Consider the following 21,966-nt stretch of genomic DNA (forward strand, 5'->3'; position numbering starts at 1 on the left):
CAGAGAGAGAGACAGGGTGAAAGACAGACAGAGAGAGAGACATAGAGAGCATCACAGAGAGCAATAGAGAGAGTGTGTTAGAGAGAGAGAGCATCAGAGAGAGAGAGAGAGAGAGAGAGAGAGAGAGAACAGTGTTGTGTTAGTATTTACATGTGTGCTGCAGGTTTTCCTTCACATTTTGTTTTCTTTGACCAGAAATTTTGTCTCTATGGAAATAAGTCTGAACAATGAATAGAGATGCTATTCATCCCTCCATCATGACATCACTACAATATGAAGTTGGGTAGCAGGAAGTACAAGTATATTAATGCACCTGAATAACATTCACCTGTCCTAGAGGTGACAGAACCACTCGGAGAGAGAGAGAGGGAGAGAGGGAGAGAGAGAGAGAGAGAGAGAGAGAGAGAGAGAGAGAGAGAGAGAGAGAGAGAGAGAGAGAGAGAGAGAAGACAACAAAGTAATACAACCACAAAGACAACATCTAAAGCACCAGCAAACATCAGGTAGGAGGATTTATCTAATATCTATGCATGAATGCCTGTTGAAAGAATAAAGTTCCACACATTAAGTGAATGAGTATTTCTATTTAGGAAAGACTTATTGTTCATGTTTGTAAATATATATTTTTGAACACCAGAAAACACTAGCCTGGATGTGCATACTGTGCATGAAATAAATCATGTCATTTAAAATGTGATATGCTCCTTCAAACAGTGATTATAGACAGCCTATTTACATATTAATACTGGAACACTTTATGTTTGTGTTTTCAGTCATTATTATTCATAACACTTAATGCATCTGTAACATGTCACCATGTTGTTGGTAGAAGATCTAGTTAACATCTGTAGCATGTCACCATGTTGGTAGAAGATCTAGTTAACATCTGTAACATGTCACCATGTTGGTAGAAGATCTAGTTAACATCTGTAACATGTCACCATGTTGGTAGAAGATCTAGTTAACATCTGTAACATGTCACCATGTTGTTGGTAGAAGATCTAGTTAACATCTGTAACATGTCACCATGTTGTTTGTAGAAGATCTAGTTAACATCTGTAACATGTCACCATGTTGTTGGTAGAAGATCTAGTTAACATCTGTAACATGTCACCATGTTGTTGGTAGAAGATCTAGTTAACATCTGTAACATGTTACCATGTTGGTAGAAGATCTAGTTAACAAAGGTAACATGTCACCATGTTGGTAGAAGATCTAGTTAACAAAGGTAACATGTCACCATGTTGTTGGTAGAAGATCTAGTTAACATCTGTAACATGTTACCATGTTGGTAGAAGATCTAGTTAACAAAGGTAACATGTCACCATGTTGTTGGTAGAAGATCTAGTTAACATCTGTAGCATGTCACCATGTTTTTGGTAGAAGTTCTAGTTAAAAACCTCTTACATCTAGATGTTCCACTAGCGGAACACCGCTCCAATATCCAATGAAAGGGCGTGATGTGAATTACAAACTCCTCAAAAATCCCAAAACTTAAATTTTTCAAACATATGACTATTTTACACCATTTTAAAGACAAGACTCTCCTTTATCTAACCACATTGTCCGATTTCAAAAAGGCTTTACAATGAAAGCAAAACATTAGATTATGTCAGGAGAGTACCCAGCCAGAAATAATCAGACACCCATTTTTCAAGCTAGCATATAATGTCACAAAAACCAAAACCACAGCTAAATGCAGCACTAACCTTTGATGATCATCATCAGATGACACTCCTAGGACATTATGTTATACAATACATGCATGTTTTGTTCAATCAAGTTCATATTTATATCAAAAAACAGCTTTTTACATTAGCATGTGACGTTCAGAACTAGCATACCCACCGAAACTTCCGTTGAATTTACTAAATTACTCACGATGAACGTTCACAAAAAACATAACAATTATTTAAAGAATTATATATACAGAACTCCTTTATGCAATCGCTATGTCCGATTTTAAAATAGCTTTTCGGTGAAAGCACATTTTGCAATATTCTGAGTAGATAGCCCGGCCATCATGGCTAGCTATTTTGACACCCACCAAGTTTGGCACTCACTAAACTCAGATTTACTATAAGAAAAATTGGATTACCTTTGCTTTTCTTCGTCAGAATGCAGTCCCAGGACTTCTACTTCAACAACAAATGTTGGTTTGGTTCCAAATAATCCATAGTTATATCCAAATAGCTGCGTTTGTTCTTGCGTTCAAGAAACTATCCGAAGGGTGACGCGCTGGTGCGTATCGTGACAAAAAAATGCAAAATATTCCATTACCGTACTTCAAAGCATGTAAAACGCTGTTTAACCTCTTACATCTAGACGTTCCGCTAGCAGAACACCTGCTCCAATATCCAATGATAGGCGTGGCGCGAATTACAAATTCCTCAAAAATACAAAAACTAAAATTTTTCAAACATATGACTATTTCACAGGATGTTAAAGACAAGACTCTCCTTTATCTAACCACACTGTCCGATTTCAAAAAGGCTTTACAGCGAAAGCAAAACATTAGATTATGTCAGCAGAGTACCAAGCCAGAAATAATCAGACACCCATTTTTCAAGCTAGCATATAATGTCACAAAAACCCAGAAGACAGCTAAATGCAGCACTAACCTTTGATGATCTTCATCAGATGACACACCTAGGACATTATGTTATACAATACATGCATGTTTTGTTCAATCAAGTTCATATTTATATCAAAAAACAGCTTTTTACATTAGCATGTGACGTTCAGAACTAGCATACCACCCGCAAACTTCCGGAGGAATTTGCTAACAATTTACTAAATTACTCATGATAAACGTTCACAAAAAGCATAACAATTATTTTAAGAATTATAGATACAGAACTCCTCTATGCACTCGATATGTCCGATTTTAAAATAGCTTTTTGGTGAAAGCACATTTTGCAATATTCTAAGTACATAGCCCGGCATCACAGGGCTAGCTATTTAGACACCCGGCAAGTTTAGCACTCACCAATATCAGATTTACTATTATAAAAGTTTGATTACCTTTTGTTGTCTTCGTCAGATTGCACTCCCAGGACTGCTACTTCAATAACAAATGTTGGTTTGGTCCAAAATAATCCATCGTTATATCCAAATTGCGGCGTTTTGTTCGTGCGTTCCAGACACTATCTGAAAGGGTAAATAAGGGTCGTGCGCATGGCGCAATTCGTGACAAAAAAAATCTAAATATTCCATTACCGTACTTCGAAGCATGTCAACCACTGTTTAAAATCCATTTTTATGCCATTTTTCTCGTAAAAAAGCGATAATATTCCGACCGGGAATGTCCATTTAGCTAAACAGAGGAAAGTAAACAAAGCTTTCGGTCGACGCGGGCACGAGGCTGAGTCTCACAGTACTGTAACCAGCCACTACCCAAACGCGCTTCTTTTTTTCAGCCAGAGCCTGCAAAGCCACGATTCAGCTTTTTACCGCCTTCTGAGACCCTATGGCAGCCGTAGGAAGTGTCACGGGACAGCTAAGATCCTCACTCTTCAATAAACAGAGACAAGAAGAACGACACCTTGTCAGACAGGCCACTTCCTGCATGAAACCTCAGTTTTTTGCCTGCCAAATGAGTTCTGTTATACTCACAGACACCATTCAAACAGTTTTAGAAACTTTAGGGTGTTTTCTATCCATATGTAATAAGTATATGCATATTCTAGTTACTGGGTAGGAGTGGTAACCAGATTAAATCGGGTACGTTTTTTGTCCAGCCGTGAAAATACTGCCCCCTAGCCATAACAGGTTAAAATCACATTTTCTCGTAAAATAGCGATAATATTCCAACCGGGCGACGTTGTTTTCATTCAAAGACTGAAAATGTAAAATGGACTCTTCACGTGCACGCGCACACCCGTTTCATTGTTCTCAGATCGACCACTATCCAAATGCGCTACTGTTTTTCAGCTAGGGACTGCAGAGTCATCATTCAACGTTCTGGCGCCTTCTGAGAGCCTATGGGAGTCTTAGAAAATGTCACGTTACAGCAGAGATCCTCTGTTTTTGAAAAAGAGGCTATAGAAGGCCAAGAAATGGTCAGAGAGGGCACTTCCTGTTTAGAATCTTCTCAGGTTTTGCCTGCCATATGAGTTCTGTTATACTCACAGACACCATTCAAACAGTTTTAGAAACTTTAGGGTGTTTTCTATCCAAGTCAAACAATTATATGCATATTCTAGTTTCTGGGCAGGAGTAATAACCAGATTAAATCGGGTACGTTTTTTATCCGGCCGTGAAAATACTGCCCCCTATCCTAAACAGGTTAACATCTGTAACAGTCCCGTGTGGCTCAGTTGGTAGAGCATGGTGTTTGCAACGCCAGGGTTGTGGGTTCGGTTCCCACGGGGGACCAGTACGGAGAAAAAAAAATGTATGCATTCACTACTGTAAGTCGCTCTGGATAAGAACGTCTGCTAAATGACTAAAATGTAAAATGTAACATGTCACCATGCTCTTGGTAGAAGATCTAGTTAACATCTGTAACATGTCACCATGTTGTTGGTAGAAGATCTAGTTAACATCTGTATCATGTCACCATGTTGTTGGTAGAATATCTAGTTAACATCTGTAACATGTCACCATGTTGTTGGTAGAAGATCTAGTTAACATCTGTATGAAGATCTAGTAAACTCTTGTTTTCCCTCCAATATCCAGGGATGGACACGCCACTGTTCCTCCTCCTTGTTTTCTCAGGTAAGTGTTCATTTCTGGTTTGTTCTCCACAGGGCTGTCCATCCTCCCCTCATAATGTTGGTGTGTTCTCCACAGGGCTGTCCATCCTCCCCTCATAATGTTGGTTTGTTCTCCACAGGGCTGTCCATCCTCCCCTCATAATGTTGATTTGTTCTCCACAGGGCTGTCAAACCTCCCCTCATAATGTTGGTTTGTTCTCCACAGGGCTGTCAAACCTCCCCTCATAATGTTGGTTTGTTCTCCACAGGGCTGTCCATCCTCCCCTCATAATGTTGATTTGTTCTCCACAGGGCTGTCCATCCTCCCCTCATAATGTTGGTTTGTTCTCCACAGGGCTGTCCATCCTCCCCTCATAATGTTGGTTTGTTCTCCACAGGGTTGTCCATCCTCCCCTTATCCCTCCCTCATCAGTTCCACTTTGTGGAAATGAGAAAGTCCTGGACTGAAGCTCAGCGTTTCTGCAGACAGAACTACACTGACCTGGCCACCATAGATGACATGGCAGATATGAAGAAGCTCAAATACACAGTATCAGCTAGTTGGAGAGGATCAGCCTGGATAGGGCTGAATCTCAGCAGATTTAGTCTGCGTCCGGCAGAGTGGATTAATACATCTCTTGGAGTCTGGTCTGACCAGAGTGGCTCCTCCTACAGAAACTGGGATTCAAAAGAGCCGAATTGGGGAGTTGGAGACTTCTGTGCAGAAGTAAAATCGTCTGGAAAGTGGAACGATGCAGGATGTCATTTCTCAAAAAACTTTATTTGCTACGATGGTGAGCTGGAGACAAATATCCACAATATTGATCTACATTTAACAATCAATATTACTGTAATGTATTGATGAGAGGGACTGAACATTTTGTGTAGGGGGTGGGGGGTGGAGATGGGGGTGAATGTTGACTGAATAGCAATATTTTTCCATAATTTGCTTATCATGAGTCTCTGTTTCCCCCTCTTCTTCCTCCAGATGAACTGGTCCTGGTCACAGAGAACAAGACGTGGTCAGAAGCCCTGTGGCACTGCAGAGACCTGGACATGGAGCTGGTGTCTGCCCACAACCAGAGCATCCAGCACTGGGTCCAACAGAGAGCCAAGAAGGCCTCCAGTCTCTTCGTCTGGCTGGGCCTGAGGTACACCTGCACCCTGGAATTCTGGTTCTGGGTCAATGGAGAAGAGTCCTGCTACCACAACTGGGCCGATGGGGAGGGCTACAACACCAGCAAGGAGCAGTGTGGGAACACGGGGGCCATTCAGAGAGACGGGGGACAGTGGGTCGGCAAGGCTGAGACTGAGAGATTCAACTTCATCTGCAGCAAAAGTGATGGTGAGATTTGATCTCTTTCTTTTGTTGTGTTGAACCTCTACCACATTACGTCTCTCTCTCTCTCCCTTTACCTCTCCCTCTCTCCCTTTACCTCTCCCTCTCTCCCTTTACCTCTCTCTCTCTCTCTCCCTTTACCTCTCCCTCTCTCCCTTTACCTCTCCCTCTCTCCCTTTACCTCTCCCTTTACCTCTTCCTCTCTCCCTTTACCTCTCTCTCCCTTTACCTCTCCGTCTCTCCCTTTACCTCTCTCTCTCTCCCTTTACCTCTCCCTCTCTCCCTTTACCTCTCCCTCTCTCCCTTTACCTCTCTCTCTCTCTCCCTTTACCTCTCCCCCTCTCCCTTTACCTCTCCCTCTCTCCCTTTACCTCTCTCCCTCTCTCCCTTTATCTCTCTCTCTCTCCCTTTACCTCTCCCTCTCTCCCTTTACCTCTCCCTCTCTCCCTTTACCTCCCTCTCTCTCTCCCTTTACCTCTCTCTCTCTCCCCTTACCTCTCTCTCTCCCTTTACCTCTCCCTCTCAGCCTTTACCTCTCTCTCTCCCTTTACCTCTCCCTCTCTCCCTTTACCTCTCTCTCTCTCTCCCTTTACCTCTCCCTCTCTCCCTTTACCTCTCCCTCTCTCTCCCTTTACCTCACTCTCTCTCTCTCCCTTTACCTCTCCCTCTCTCCCTTCACGTCTCCCTCTCTCCCTTTACCTCTCCCTCTCTCCCTTTACCTCTCCCTCTCTCCCTTTACCTCTCTCCCTCTCTCCCTTTATCTCTCTCTCTCTCCCTTTACCTCTCCCTCTCTCCCTTTACCTCTCCCTCTCTCCCTTTACCTCCCTCTCTCTCTCCCTTTACCGCTCTCTCTCTCCCCTTACCTCTCTCTCTCCCTTTACCTCTCCCTCTCAGCCTTTACCTCTCTCTCTCCCTTTACCTCTCCCTCTCTCCCTTTACCTCTCTCTCTCTCTCCCTTTACCTCTCCCTCTCTCCCTTTACCTCTCCCTCTCTCTCCCTTTACCTCACTCTCTCTCTCTCCCTTTACCTCTCCCTCTCTCCCTTTACGTCTCCCTCTCTCCCTTTACCTCTCCCTCTCTCCCTTTACCTCTCCCTCTCTCCCTTCACCTCTCTCTCTCTCTCTCCCTTTACCTCTGTCTCTCCCTTTACCTCTCCCTCTCTCCCTTTACCTCTTTCTCTCTCTTTTCCTCTCTCTCTCTCCCTGTACCTCTCTCTCTCTCTCCCTTTACCTCTCCCTCTTTCCCTTTACCTCTCCCTCTCTCTCTCCCTTTACCTCTCCCTATCTCTCTCCCTTTACCTCTCCCTCTCTCCCTTTACCTCTCCCTCTCTCCCTATACCTCTCCCTCTCTCCCTATACCTCTCTCTCTCTCTCCCTTTACCTCTCTCTCATTCTCTCCCTTTACCTCTCTCTCTCTCCCTTTACCTCTCTCTCCCTCTCTCCCTTTACCTCTCCCTCTCTCCCTTTACCTCACTCTCTCTCTCTCCCTTTACCTCTCTCTCTCTCCCTTTACCTCTCTGATGGTGAGATTGTGAGTCAGGGGACAGTGGGTCGGCCTGCCTGAGACTAAGAGATTTAACTTCATCTGCAGCAACGGTGGTGGTGAGATTTGATCTCTTTGGATGCTGTCTTTTTGACTTATTTTTAAAAGAAATTACATTTTACTTTGTAATTTTTCTAGCTCATACTCTGTCTCTTATCAAATCTATTTGCTGATTCTCTGTCTCTCTCTGTGTGTCTCTGATATGGTCATACGTTTGACAGGTGGCAAGGAAGTGCAGCTCTATTTCCACCTAATTTTGTGGGCAGTGTAGACATAGCTTGTCTTTTCTTGAGACCAAAGTCTGCCTTTAGCGGGCTCTCTCAATAGCAAGGCTATGCTCACTGTGTCTGTACATAATCAAAGCTTTCCTTAATTCTTAGGTCAGTCACAGTGGTCAGGTATTCTGCCACTGTGTACTCTAAGGTTTAGGACCAAATAGCATTCTAGTTTGCTCTGTTAGTTGGTAAATTCTTTCCAATGTGTCAATTATCTTATAGTTTTCTCATGAATTGGTAGGGTCTAATTGTGTCCTGGGGCTCCTTGGGGTCTTTTTGTGCTTGTGAACAGAACCAGCTTGCTTAAGGAACTCTTCTCAATGTTAATTTCTCTGTAAGTGATGGCTTTGTTGTATGTTGTACACTGAGGGAGTTATTGCATAACTCTACATACAGTCTCAATTTGGTGGTTGTCCCATTTTGTGAATTCTTGGTTGGTGAGCGGACCCCAGACTTCACAAGCATAAGGACAATGGGTTTTATAACTGATTCTAGTATTTTTAGCCAGATCCTAATTGTGATGTCAAATTGTATGTTCCTTTTGATGACGTAGAAGGCCATTCTTGCTTCTCATATCATTCACAACTTTGTGGAAGTTAACTGTGGTGCCGATGTTTAGGCCTAGGTAGGTATAGTTTTTTGTGTGCTCTAGAGCGACGGTGTCTAGATGGAATTTGATTTTTGTGGTCCTGGCGACCGGACCTTTTTTGGAACAATATTATTTTTATCTTACTGAGATTTACTGTCAGGTCACAGGTCTGACAGAATCTGTGCAGAAGATCTACACCACCAGTCAGAAGTTTGGACACACCTATTCATTCAAGGGTTTTTCTTTATTTTTACTACTTTCTACATTGTAGAATAATAGTGAAGACATCACAGCTATGAAATAACACATATGGAATCATGTAGTAACCAAAAAAAGTGTTAAACAAATCAAAATAGACCCTTTGCCTTAATGATAGCTTTGCACACTCTTGTGCTGAGCACTTGTTGGCTGCTTTTCCTTCACTCTGCAGTCAAATTTATCCCAAATCATCTCAATTGGGTTGAGGTCGGGTGATCGTGGAGGCCAGGTCATCTGATGCAGCACTCCATCACTCTACTTCTTGGTCAAATAGCCCTTACACAGCCTGGGGGTGTGTTTTGGGTCATTGTCCTGTTGAAAAACGAATGATAGTCCCACTAAGCGCAAACCAGATGCAATGGCATATCACTGCAGAATGCAGCCTTACCATGCTGGTTAGTGTGCCTTGAATTCTAAATAAATCACAGACAGTGTCACCAGCATAGCACCCTCACACCATCACACCTCATCCTCCATGCTTCACGGTGGGAAGCGAAGATCATCCATTCACCTACGCTGAGTCTCAAAAAGACACAGCGGTTGGAACCAAAAGTCTCAAATTTCGACTCATCAGACCAAAGGAGAGATTTCCACAGGTCTAATGTCCATTGCTCGTGTTTCTTGGGCCAAGCAAGTCTTTTCTTCTTATTGGTGTTCTATAGTAGTGGTTTCTTTGCAGCAATTCAACCATGAAGGCTTCATTCACACAGCCTCCTCTGAACAGTTGATGTTGAGATGTGTCTGTTACTTGAACACTGTGAAGCATTTATTTGGGTGCAATTTCTGAGGCTGGTAACTCTAATGAACTTATCCTTTGCAGCAGAGGTAACTCCTTTCCTGTGGTGGTCCTCACGAGAGCCAGTTTCATCATTGCGCTTGATGTTTTTTTGCGACTGCCTTGAAGAAACTTTCAAAGTTCTTGACATTTTCAGAATTGACTGACCTTCATGTCTTAAAGTAATGATGGACTGTCATTTCTCTTTGCTTTTTTGAGCTGTTCTTGCCATAATATGGACTTGGTCTTTTGCCAAATTGGGCTATATTCAGTATACCACCCCTACCTTGTCACAACACAACTGATTGGCTCATTAAGAAGGAAAGAAATTCCACACAATAACTTTTAACAAAACACACCTGTTAATTGAAATGCATTCCAAGTGACTACCTCATCAAGTTGGTTGAGAGAATGCAAAGAGTTTGCAAAGCTGTCATCAAGGCAAAGGGTGGCTACTTTAAAGAATCTAAAATATAAACTATTTTTGGATTTGTTTAACACTTTTTGGTGATTTCATATGTGTTATTTCATAGTTTTGATGTCTTCACTAATATTCTACAATGTAGAAAATTGTAAAAAAAAAACTTGAATGAAAGGTTTAATTTAATGAATTTTAGAATAAGGCTGTAACGTAGAAAACATTTTAAAAATCAGGGGGTCTAAATACTTTCCGAATGCACTGTAGGTAGCACAAAGGAAGACATTTTTCTCTGTTGAGATAATTTCCTTTTGAATTGCTACCCAAATGTAAAATGTTCCTCTTTTGATTAATTTAATTAGGGCTAGGGTCTAGTTTCCTGAATTTCCGCCTGACTCATGTGCCCAAAGTAAACTGCCTGTTACTTAGGTCCAGAAGCCAGGATATGCATACAATTGATAGCATTGGATAGAAAACACGTTGTATGTTCTAAAACTGTTAAAACAATGTCTGAGTCTATAACAGAATTGAAATGGCGTGCAAAAATCCAAAGAAAAACCAACCAGACTTTTTTTTTTTAGGTCCCAGGCTCTTATTTTTTTAACAAAATGGCCATTCATGTTGTAGCTGGGACCCTTGGGATTGCAAACAGAGGAAGTGTCATCGTCGTGTGTGTAGGTGGCAAGGAAGTCAGGTGAAGGAGAAACCAACTTGGTATAACTGGAGTAATTTAATAAATAATAAACTAACACTAACTCCAAAAACCAACGTACATAAAATAACATGGGTAAAATACCCAAAGCTCACCAATACAAAAAATACACAAAAATCAATAACAAACAAAACAATCTCGGACAAGGACATGAGGGAAAACAGAGGGTTAAATACACAACATGTAATTGATGGGATTGGAAACAGGTGTGTAGGAAAACAAGACAAAACCAATGGAAAATTAAAAATGGATCAGTGATGGCTAGAAGACCGGTGACGTTGATCGCCGAGCACCACACGAACAAGGAGGGGCATCGACTTCGGCAGAAGTCGTGACAGGAAGATTTTCTAAAGTAAGTGATTTATTGAATAGCTGTTTGTGATTTTGTGATGCCTGTGCTGGTTGAAAAATATGTTGATGTGGGTCGCTGTCCTCAGACAATCGCATGGTATGCTTTTGCTGTAAAGCCTATTGTAAATCGGACAACGTAGTTAGATTAACAAGAAGTTAAGCTTTTAAATGATATAAGATACTTGTATGTTCACGAACGGTTAATATTACGATTATTTATTTGAATTGCGCGCCCTCAAATTTCAATGGATGTTGTCGACTAGCGGGATGGCTAGCCTTAGAGTGAGATAGGTCTGCTCTATACCAAATTAGCATACCCCCTGAGACTCTTCCCTCTTTCAAACCTGATAGTTTGGTGGATGGGACTACCAGCTCTCTTTAACCTTGATTGCAACCATCTCTCTCTCTCTCTCTCTCTCTCTCGTCAAATATATTTCCTTAAACTCTCTCGCTCTCTCTCATTCTTTTTTTCTATATCAATCTCTCTCTTTCTCTCTCTGTCTTGTGAAATGTATTTCCTGATATTCTCTCTCTCTTGTGAAATCTATTTCATGATATTCTCTTACAGTATTATTTCCTTTGTTCTCTAATTTAGATTACTAGAACCAGACCTTGATCTCTGAACCAGCTGAAACCTACAGTCCAACACATTGTTCCAGACCCTGCTCTGTAGACCAGCTGAACCCTACAGCCAAGAATGTTCCAGACATTCTCATATTTACATGGTATAAGGTGATGGATAATCATTTTTTTAAATATATATATTGCTCACTGTAAAAAAAAAAAAAAATATATATATATATATATATATATATATATATATATAATATATATATATATATATATATTATTTTTTACAGTTAGCTCCAAAGGTTCTGGGACTGTGACAAATATCATACCCCCAAGACAGTCTAAACTCTCACCATTACAATAACAGGGGAGGTTAGCATTTTGTATCATACCACCAAGACATGCTAATCTCTCACCATTACAATAACAGGGAGGGGTTAGCATTTTATATCATACCCACAGGACATGCTAGCCTCTCACCATTACAATAACTGGGGAGGTTAGCATTTTATATCATACCCCCAAGACATGCTAGCCTCTCACCATTACAATAACAGGGGAGGTTAGCATTTTATATCATACCCCCAAGACATGCTAACTTCTCACCATTACAGTAACAACGGAGGTTATCATTTTATATCATACCCCCAAGACATGCTAGCCTCTCACCATTACAATAACAGGGGAGGTTAGCATTTTATATCATACCACCAAGACAATGCTAACCTCTCACCATTACAATAACAGGGGAGATTAGCATTTTATATCATACCACCAAAACAATGCTAACCTCTCACCATTACAATAACAGGGAGGTTAGCATTTATATCATACCCCCAGACATGCTAACCTCTCACCATTACAATAACAGGGGAGGTTAGCATTTTATATCATACCCCCAAGACATGCTAACCTCTCACCATTACAATAACAGGGGAGGTTAGCATTTTATATCATACCCCCAAGACATGCTAACCTCTCACCATTACAATAACAACAGAGGTTAGCATTTTTGGGGGGTATGATATTTATGCCTCCAATTGGTACAGTCAGTTGATATAGTCTTTGCGTGCTATGAAAATGTGACCAAAGACTTAATATTTTACTACTTTAATAGACATACAAGTGAATTTGTCCCAATAGTTTTGGAGTACAGAGCCAGAAGAACACACATAGTCTCACTGTCCCAATACTGTTGGAGCTCACTGGAAATAAAACATAGAGCTACATAGTTCTCACTGGAAATAAAACATAGAGCTTCATAGAGCTCACTGGAAATAAAACATAGAGCTACATAGAGCTCACTGCAAATAAAACATAGAGATACATAGAGCTCACTGGAATTAAAACATAGAGCTACATAGAGCTGCCTGGATTATTGTGACATGTGTTCAATATTTGTATATTATAACATGTTATTTGATTATTATTATATTGTGCTGTTGTTTTATTACTGGTTGATGTCATTTCATTTTAAAAGTTAACTCTTTGTTGTTCTCAAGTCATGTTTTAATTGTTTTAATTAGATTTTCTATTTGGTGGTCAAGATTTCATTCAAATATTTTATTTAATATAAAATGATGGATACCTGATTTTTTGGTTTTACACAAATACTTTTATTTGAACATTATGATACCATACTATTATTGTTCTCACATTGACTTAGTGTATCACTCATGATGTTATTTCATTTTAAAGGTTGAACTTTTAGTTGTTCTTGTTTTGTTATTTGGCATTTTATTAGGATCCCTATTAGCTGTTAGCTGCAAAGTGGGAGCTACTCTTTCTTCATGACACATGACATAATACAGAACATTAATAAACAAGAACAGCTCAAGGACAGATCTGTATCAATTTAAAAAAGGCACTCGTAGACTACATATCAATACATACACACAAACTATCATGGTCAAATAGGGGAGAGGCGTTGTGCCGTAAGACGTTGCTATATGTGTTTTTTTTTAATCATGTTTGCTGTTCACTTGAGCATTCTGAGATGGAAGGGAGTTCCATGCAATAACGGCTCTATATAATACTGTACACTTTCTTGAATTTGTTTTGGATTTGGGGACTGTGAAAAGACCCCTGGTGGCATGTCTGGTGGGGTAAGTGTGTGTGTCAGAGCTGTGTGTAAGTTCACTATGCAAATTATTTGGAATTTTTATAACATTAATGTTTCTTAATCTATGCATAGTCGATTTACCCCGACCAACATGTACACAATAACTAGACTAACCTGTACCTCCGCACATTGACTCAGTACAGGTACCCCCTGACATAGCCTCATTATTGTTATTTTTATTGTGTTACTTTTTATTCTTATTTTACTATTTTTGCTTTAGTTTATTTAGTAAATATTTCCTTAACTCTATCTTGAACTGATATTTGATATTATATAAGGAGATGGATACAGGATTTTATAACGACATATTTTATATTATACTCTTGTAATGTAATATTATCATACCATACTGTTATTGTTTCCATATTTACTTACTATACTTGTTGATGTTAATGAATGTTAAAGGTTAACTTTCAGTTGCTCTCAATATTCAGTTGTTTTATTTATTTTCTATTACTACTTACTGTTACTGTTTCCAAAGTTTATTTCACTTATTCATTATTTTATCTAGACCATTAATTGCATTCCATTATAGAAATATTTTACGTTTTTTTGAGTTGTTTTAAATATATTGTACCAGCAGTCATTTTTCTATGATACTAGTGTGTACCATTTAAATGACTGTATCTGTTCTGGTGCTGGTGGTGGAGTCTTCATTTAAAGGGGCAATCTGTGACGGGGGCATCCGTTTTAGAATTTTTTATTCAAGAAACCCATTCATTCTTGAAGTATATCATTTATAAATGCCTTATGAGCATAATTCAACTGTCATTTCCCATCAGAACCCAAAATGTAACTTGTGGTTACATTTCTCTAGCTCCATCCTAAAGATTTTCCCAAAACAGTGGTGTGTAACGGTTGTCGTATGGAGTAGACCAAGGCGCAGCGGGTTGAGTGCTCATCTTAACTTTTATTGAACGCTTAACAAAACAAAACAAGAAAACGAACAAACGAACAGTATTGCAGGCTACACACACAGCTATGCAAAAACAACATCCCACAAATGACAGGTGAAAACAGGGCTACCTAAGTATGACTCCCAATCAGCAACAACGAAGTACAGCTGTTCCTGATTGTGTTGGCCTGGTATGGCTCTCAAAGAAATACACAACATAGACAGAGCATAGAAAAACAAAACATAGAACATAACCAAAAACTCCGGAATACTCTAAACAAACACCCCTCTACATAAACACATATCCCAACAAACCCCGAACCACATAAAACAAACACCCCCCTGCCACGTCCTGACAAAACTACAATAACAAATAACACCTTTACTGGTCAGGACATGACATAGTGGGGTTTACAATTTGTTATTGATTGAACTGCAGATTGCCCCTTTAACTATTTGACTATGGTACATTCACCCTTTACGCAGTAAAAAAAAATCTATATAGTTATGAAAATGCCTCTAGTTTGTTTTGTTTTTTCTTTAATACTTATTTCAAGAAACAGAGGAAAGAATAGAAGGGATTTTGATAAGGATGTTAGACCTGACCTCAGATCATCAGTAAGTCAGTAGGAACACTGTCTACTGTTGTATACCTGGTCTTAGACCTGACCTCAGATCATCAGTAAGTCAATAGGAACACTGTCTACTGTTGTATACAGGATGTTAGACCTGACCTCAGATCATCAGTAAGTCAGTAGGAACAATGTCTACTGTTGTATACAGGGTGTTAAACCTGACCTCAGATCATCAGTAAGTCAATAGGAACACTGTCTACTGTTGTGTACAGGGTGTTAGACCTGACCTCAGATCATCAGTTTGTCAATAGGAACACTGTCCACTGTTGTATTCCTGGTCTTAGACCTGACCTCAGATCATCAGTAAGAAAGTAGGGACACTGTCTACTGTTGCCACATCTGACGAGCGTCAGAGCCGGTGTAGTACGACTGGATCTTAGTCCTGTATTGATGCTTTGCCTGTTTGATGGTTCGTCGGAGGGGATAGCGGGATTTCTTATTAGCTTCCAGGTTAGAGTCCCGCTCCTTGAAAGCATCAGCTCTAGCCTTTAGCTCAGTGTGGATGTTGCCTGTAGTCCATGGCTTCTGGTTGTGTTATGTACATTTGGTCACTGTGGGGACGACGTCATCGATGTACTTATTGATGAAGCCAATGACAGATGTGGTGTACTCCTCAATGCCATTTGAGGAACCCAGGAACATTTTCCAGTCTGTGCAAAACAGTCCTGTAGCTTAGCATCTCCTTCATCTGATCACTTTTTTAATGATCTAGTCACTGGTGCTTCCTGCTTTAATTTTAGCTTGTAATCAGGAATCAGAAGGACGGAATTAGGGTCAGATTTGCGAAATGGAGGGCGAGGGAGGGCTTTGTATGTGTCTCTGTGTGTGGAGTATAGGTGGTCCAGAGTTATTTTCCCTCTGGTTGCACATTTAACATGCTGGTAGAAATTTTGTAAAACTGTTTTAAGATACCCTGCATTAAGCTCCCCGGCTACTAGGAGCGCCACCTCTGGGTGAGCGTTTTTTTGTTGTTGCTTATGGCAGAATACAGCTCATTCAATGCTATCTTAGTGCCAGCCTATGACTGCGGTGGTATGTAAACAGCTACAAAGAATACAGATAAAAACTCTCTCGGTAGGTAGTGTGGTCTACAGCGTATCATGAGGAACTCTAACTCAGGCAAGTAAAAGCTCGAGACTTCCTTAGATATCGTGCACCAGCTGTTGTTTACAAAAATATATAGACCGCTACCCCTTGTCTTACCAGACGCCGCTGTTTATTCCTTCCGGTACATCGTATAACCAGCCAGGTGTATGTTGATGTTGTCATCGTTCAGCCACGACTCCGTGAAGCATAAGATATTACAGTTTTTATTACACGTGATAGAGTAGTTACATGTTCAAATAATATTTAAAATAACTTAAAAGATAAAATGTTAGTGTTATTATGAGATAATTAGTGTTATTAAGAAACATACACTTTGGAAACAGTAAAATTATTATATTGCAAATATAAAAAAATTATTAACATCTATTCAGCACTGTGCAGCCAATGGCAATTTCCGGTTCAGGTATAAAGCTGGGAGATGCTTAACGTAGTTACAACTCGACAACTGGGGTGTCGCTAGCGTAGACCTGATAGAATGAACCCCTAAGTGTGCATAAATGCTCTCTTGCAACCTTTTGGTGTGGAGTGCATTAATTAAAACACTCTCATATATAAGAATAATGTTGTGGTACAGTGCTGTTCCTTGATGTACAAAAAGGTCAAAGGTGCACACACGGAATCTTCAGAAGTACAAATAGGAACTCACATGGTACAGGTACTGTATCTGCCAGCTGGAGCAACGGTGCAAACACCAGAGTGCATTTACTATATAACTGTATCTGAGTACATTCACTATATAACTGTATCTGAGTACATTTACTATATAACTGTATCTGAGTACATTCACTATATAACTATCTGAGTACATTCACTATATAACTGTATCTGAGTACATTCACTATATAACTGTATCTGCCAGCTGCAGGCTAGAGCACCGTACAAACACCTGAGTACATTCACTATATAACTGTATCTGAGTACATTTACTATACAACTGTATCTGAGTACATTCACTATATAACTGTGTCTGAGTACATTCACTATATAACTGTGTCTGAGTACATTCACTATATAACTGTATCTGAGTACATTCACTATATAACTGTATCTGAGTACATTCACTATATAACTGTATCTGCCAGCTGCAGGCTAGAGCACCGTACAAACACCTGAGTACATTCACTATATAACTGTATCTGAGTACATTTACTATACAACTGTATCTGAGTACATTCACTATATAACTGTGTCTGAGTACATTCACTATATAACTGTGTCTGAGTACATTCACTATATAACTGTATCTGAGTACATTCACTATATAACTCTATCTGAGTACATTCACTATATAACTGTATCTGAGTACATTCACTGTCTAACTGTATCTGCCAGCTGCTGGCTAGAGCACCGGTCCCAACACCAGAGTACATATAACGCATCTTATGTGACTAATCAATCAGTAGAGTTGTAAATGTGATATAAACACATTTATAAACTTGTCTTTTTCATTCGATACGAAGGGAGTTTAACTGGAAAAAGTTATTTTCATGTCTACTACATCATCACTCACAGCCTTTTATCCTCAACAAGTCAATTTAATAAAAACACCTCTCTGGTGGGAAAATGCATACAGTTTTGATGTGTATTTTTTAATTTTCACATGAAAATCTGTCACCAATAGGATGGAAACCTAGCTATTGATCATAAATATAGTCAATTTATTTTACATTGTGGTGCAGCCAGTCCACAAGGTGACAACAGAGCCCTTCTTACATTCTTTGGGGAGAACCCTGCCAGGGATGATAGACGTGTTTCCCACTAGTAATTACCAGTTGGAGGACCGTTCAAGTGTTTTTTTCCCAGTCGTAATTTGGTAGATTCCCACTTCCCACTTGGTTACGAACGCAGCATTAGATATAATCATTGCTGCATAAAAAAAGGTCTCTTGAGCCCGATGCTGCTACATTTCTGAAATGAAATGACTTATTTTCTAGGAGTTCTGGTTCTGCTGGTCCATGTGCTGTGTCTCTGTCGGTGAGAAGTGACAGACCAGCTGCTGATCTGAAAACAGAGAAAGACACGCTGACACAGATCATGTGACCAGCTGCTGATCTGAAAACAGAGAAAGACACGCTGACACAGATCATGTGACCAGCTGCTGATCTGAAAACAGAGAAAGACACGCTGACACAGATCATGTGACCTACTGCTTCCAGTTAGGCCTAAGTTTGGGCTGTATAGTATATGAAATATACTAATTTGTGAAGGGGGAAGGGGCGAGGGGGGAATCAGGGGAACATTTAGATACCAGGCTACTCGCAATATAGACTAAAAAGTCATTAGATTGGCTTTTATCACACATAGGTAAGGCAATAGCCATCTACAATACATTTATACAGTGCTTTTTATTAAACACAAGCCTTCATGTACTATAGACCTATTACAATAAAACATTGTCTTTTATAACACATAGGTAAGACAATAGCCATCTACAATACATTTATACAGTGCTTTTTATTAAACACAAGCCATCATGTACTATAGACCTATTACAATAAAACATTGAATGAATGCATGAATGCTAAATAATGCTAATCAACCTTTTATAGGTGAAGTTGTGGGTTGTCTGTGTATTTTACTTGTTTTATTAATGTTTAGGCTATTTGCTTTGCTTCTAAATCTCAGTGTCTCCTCAGCCAGCGAGGCAACTAGGTTTATTGAACTGTTGCAGACAGGAAGAGCCGCGTATCTGCCCTCTCATTGGCTAAAACAGTCGCATCTGATCTCGTCTTCTCCCGCCTGACTTCCATATTTGAGGACATGTTTTTCCATTGTTAGAGCGGTGAGTCGACTTGTCAATATAATACACTGAACAAAATGCAGCATGTAGTGTTGGTCCAATGTTTCATGAGCTGAAATTAAAGATCCCAGAAATGTTCCCAACGCACAAAGAGCTTATGTCTCTCAAATGTTGGCCACAAATGTATTTACATCGTTGTTAGTGAGCATTTATCCGTTATCAAGATAATCCATCCACCTGACAGGTGTGGCATTTCAAGAAGCTGATTAAATAAACAGCATGATCATTACACAGGGTGCACCTTCTGCTGGGGACAATAAAACGGCCACTCTAAAATGTGCAGTTTTGTCACACAACACAGATGTCTTTAAGTTTTGAGGGAGCGTGCAATTGGCAAGCTGACTGCAGGAATGTCCACCAGAGCTGGTTCTAGAGAATTGAATGTTAACATATCTTCCATAACCTGCCTCAAACTTCATTTTAGAGAATCTGGCAGTATATCCAACCGGCCTCACAACTGCAGACCACATGTATGGCGTTGTGCAGGCATAAGCTATGGACAATGAACGCAGTTGCATTTTATCGATGGCAATTTCAATGCACAGAGATACCATGAAGATGTCTTTTTTTAAAGATATCTGTGACCAACAGATGCATTTCTGTATTTCCAGTCATGTGAAATCCATAGATTAGGGCCTAATTTATTTATTTAAATTATATGAACTGTTACTCAGAAAAAATCTTTGAAATTGTTGCATGTTTGTTCAGCATATGTTGGTTCAGCTATACCACATGATCAAAAGTATGTGGACAACTGCTCGTCAAACAGTTGGTCCCCCTTCGCTGCTATAACAGCCTCCACTCTTCTGGGAAGGCTTTCCACTAGATGTTGGAACATTGCTGAGGGGACTTGCTTCCATTCAGTCACAAGAGCATTAGTGAGGTCGGGTACTGATGTTTGGCGATTAGGCCTGGCTCATAGTCGTTGTTCCAATTCATCCCAAAGGTGTTCCATGGGGTTGAGGTCAGGGCTCTGTGCAGGCCAGTCAAGTACTTCCCACACCGATCTCAAAAAGATATTTCTTTATGTGTGCGTCTGCTCTGCCCATAGATCCCATTTCATGAATCTTCCGACGAACAGTTCTTGTGCTGACCTTGTTTCCAGAGGCAGTTTGGAACTCAGTAGTGAGTGTTGCAACCGAGGACAGACAATTTTTACCAATTAGCCGCTGAGCCGTTTTTGCGCCGAGATATTTCCACTTCGCAATAACTGTTTGACAAACTGACTTGTTGGAAAGGTAGCATCATATGACGGTGCCACGTTGAAATCACTGAGCACCTTCATTAAGGCCATTCTACTACCAATGTTAATTATATTTCAAACAATAATTCACATTTCCTGTATGATCATTTTCCTGATGTAAGAAACTGGTCCAATTAAGATCCTACATCTCTATGAGAGAGAGAGACAGAAAGACAGAGAGAAAGAGAGAGAGAGCGACAGAGAGACAGAGAGACAGAGAGAGAGAGATACAGGGTGAGAGACAGACAGAGAGAGAGACAGAGAGAGAGCATCAGAGAGAGCAATAGAGAGAGTGAGACAGAGAGAGAGAGAGTGAGAGAGAGAGAGAGGAGAGAGAGAGAGAGAGAGACAGAGAGAGAGACAGGGTGAAAGACAGACAGAGAGAGACATAGAGGCATCACAGAGAGCAATAGAGAGAGTGTGTTAGAGAGAGAGAGCATCAGAGAGAGAGAGAGAGAGAGAGAGAACAGTGTTGTGTTAGTATTTACATGTGTGCTGCAGGTTTTCCTTCACATTTTGTTTTCTTTGACCAGAAATTTTGTCTCTATGGAAATAAGTCTGAACAATGAATAGAGATGCTATTCATCCCTCCATCATGACATCACTACAATATGAAGTTGGGTAGCAGGAAGTACAAGTATAGTAATGCACCTGAATAACATTCACCTGTCCTAGAGGTGACAGAACCACTCGGAGAGAGAGAGAGAGGGAGAGAGGGAGAGAGAGAGAGAGAGAGAGAGAGAGAGAGAGAGAGAGAGAGAGAGAGAGAGAGAGAGAGAAGACAACAAAGTAATACAACCACAAAGACAACATCTAAAGCACCAGCAAACATCAGGTAGGAGGATTTATCTAATATCTATGCATGAATGCCTGTTGAAAGAATAAAGTTCCACACATTAAGTGAATGAGTATTTCTATTTAGGAAAGACTTATTGTTCATGTTTGTAAATATATATTTTTGAACACCAGAAAACACTAGCCTGGATGTGCATACTGTGCATGAAATAAATCATGTCATTTAAAATGTGATATGCTCCTTCAAACAGTGATTATAGACAGCCTATTTACATATTAATACTGGAACACTTTATGTTTGTGTTTTCAGTCATTATTATTCATAACACTTAATGCATCTGTAACATGTCACCATGTTGTTGGTAGAAGATCTAGTTAACATCTGTAGCATGTCACCATGTTGGTAGAAGATCTAGTTAACATCTGTAACATGTCACCATGTTGTTGGTAGAAGATCTAGTTAACATCTGTAACATGTCACCATGTGTTGGTAGAAGATCTAGTTAACATCTGTAACATGTCACCATGTTGTTGGTAGAAGATCTAGTTAACATCTGTAACATGTCACCATGTTGTTGGTAGAAGATCTAGTTAACATCTGTAACATGTCACCATGTGTTGGTAGAAGATCTAGTTAACATCTGTAACATGTCACCATGGTTGGTAGAAGATCTAGTTAACATCTGTAACTACTACCAATGTTAATTATATTTCAAACAATAATTCACATTTCATGTATGATCATTTTCCTGATGTAAGAAACTGGTCCAATTAAGATCCTACATCTCTATGAAGAGAGAGAGACAGAGAGAAAGAGAGAGAGACAGAGAGACAGAGAGACAGA

The 21,966-nt window shown here is 40.0% G+C and overlaps 1 protein-coding gene and 1 long non-coding RNA gene across 2 annotated transcripts; both read left to right on the forward strand.

Moving 5' to 3' along the window:
- The first annotated feature begins 361 nt into the window (after positions 1-361).
- On the forward strand, positions 362-5,485 carry LOC145858946 (uncharacterized). Its single transcript, XR_014379330.1, has 3 exons — positions 362-503; positions 4,681-4,719; positions 5,096-5,485. It is a non-coding gene; the product is annotated as an uncharacterized LOC145858946 (long non-coding RNA).
- A 3-nt stretch (positions 5,486-5,488) lies between these two features.
- LOC145858917 (low affinity immunoglobulin epsilon Fc receptor-like) lies at positions 5,489-11,712 on the forward strand. Its single transcript, XM_082957587.1, has 3 exons — positions 5,489-5,495; positions 5,686-6,042; positions 11,551-11,712. Exons 1-3 carry the CDS (start codon positions 5,489-5,491, stop codon positions 11,556-11,558), a joined length of 372 nt encoding a protein of 123 aa, XP_082813713.1. The 3' UTR covers positions 11,559-11,712.
- Positions 11,713-21,966: the final 10,254 nt, after the last annotated feature.

Source organism: Salmo salar, chromosome 11 (assembly GCF_965601325.2).
Source record: "Salmo salar chromosome 11, fSalSal1, whole genome shotgun sequence".
NCBI classification, from domain to species: Eukaryota; Metazoa; Chordata; class Actinopteri; order Salmoniformes; family Salmonidae; genus Salmo; species Salmo salar.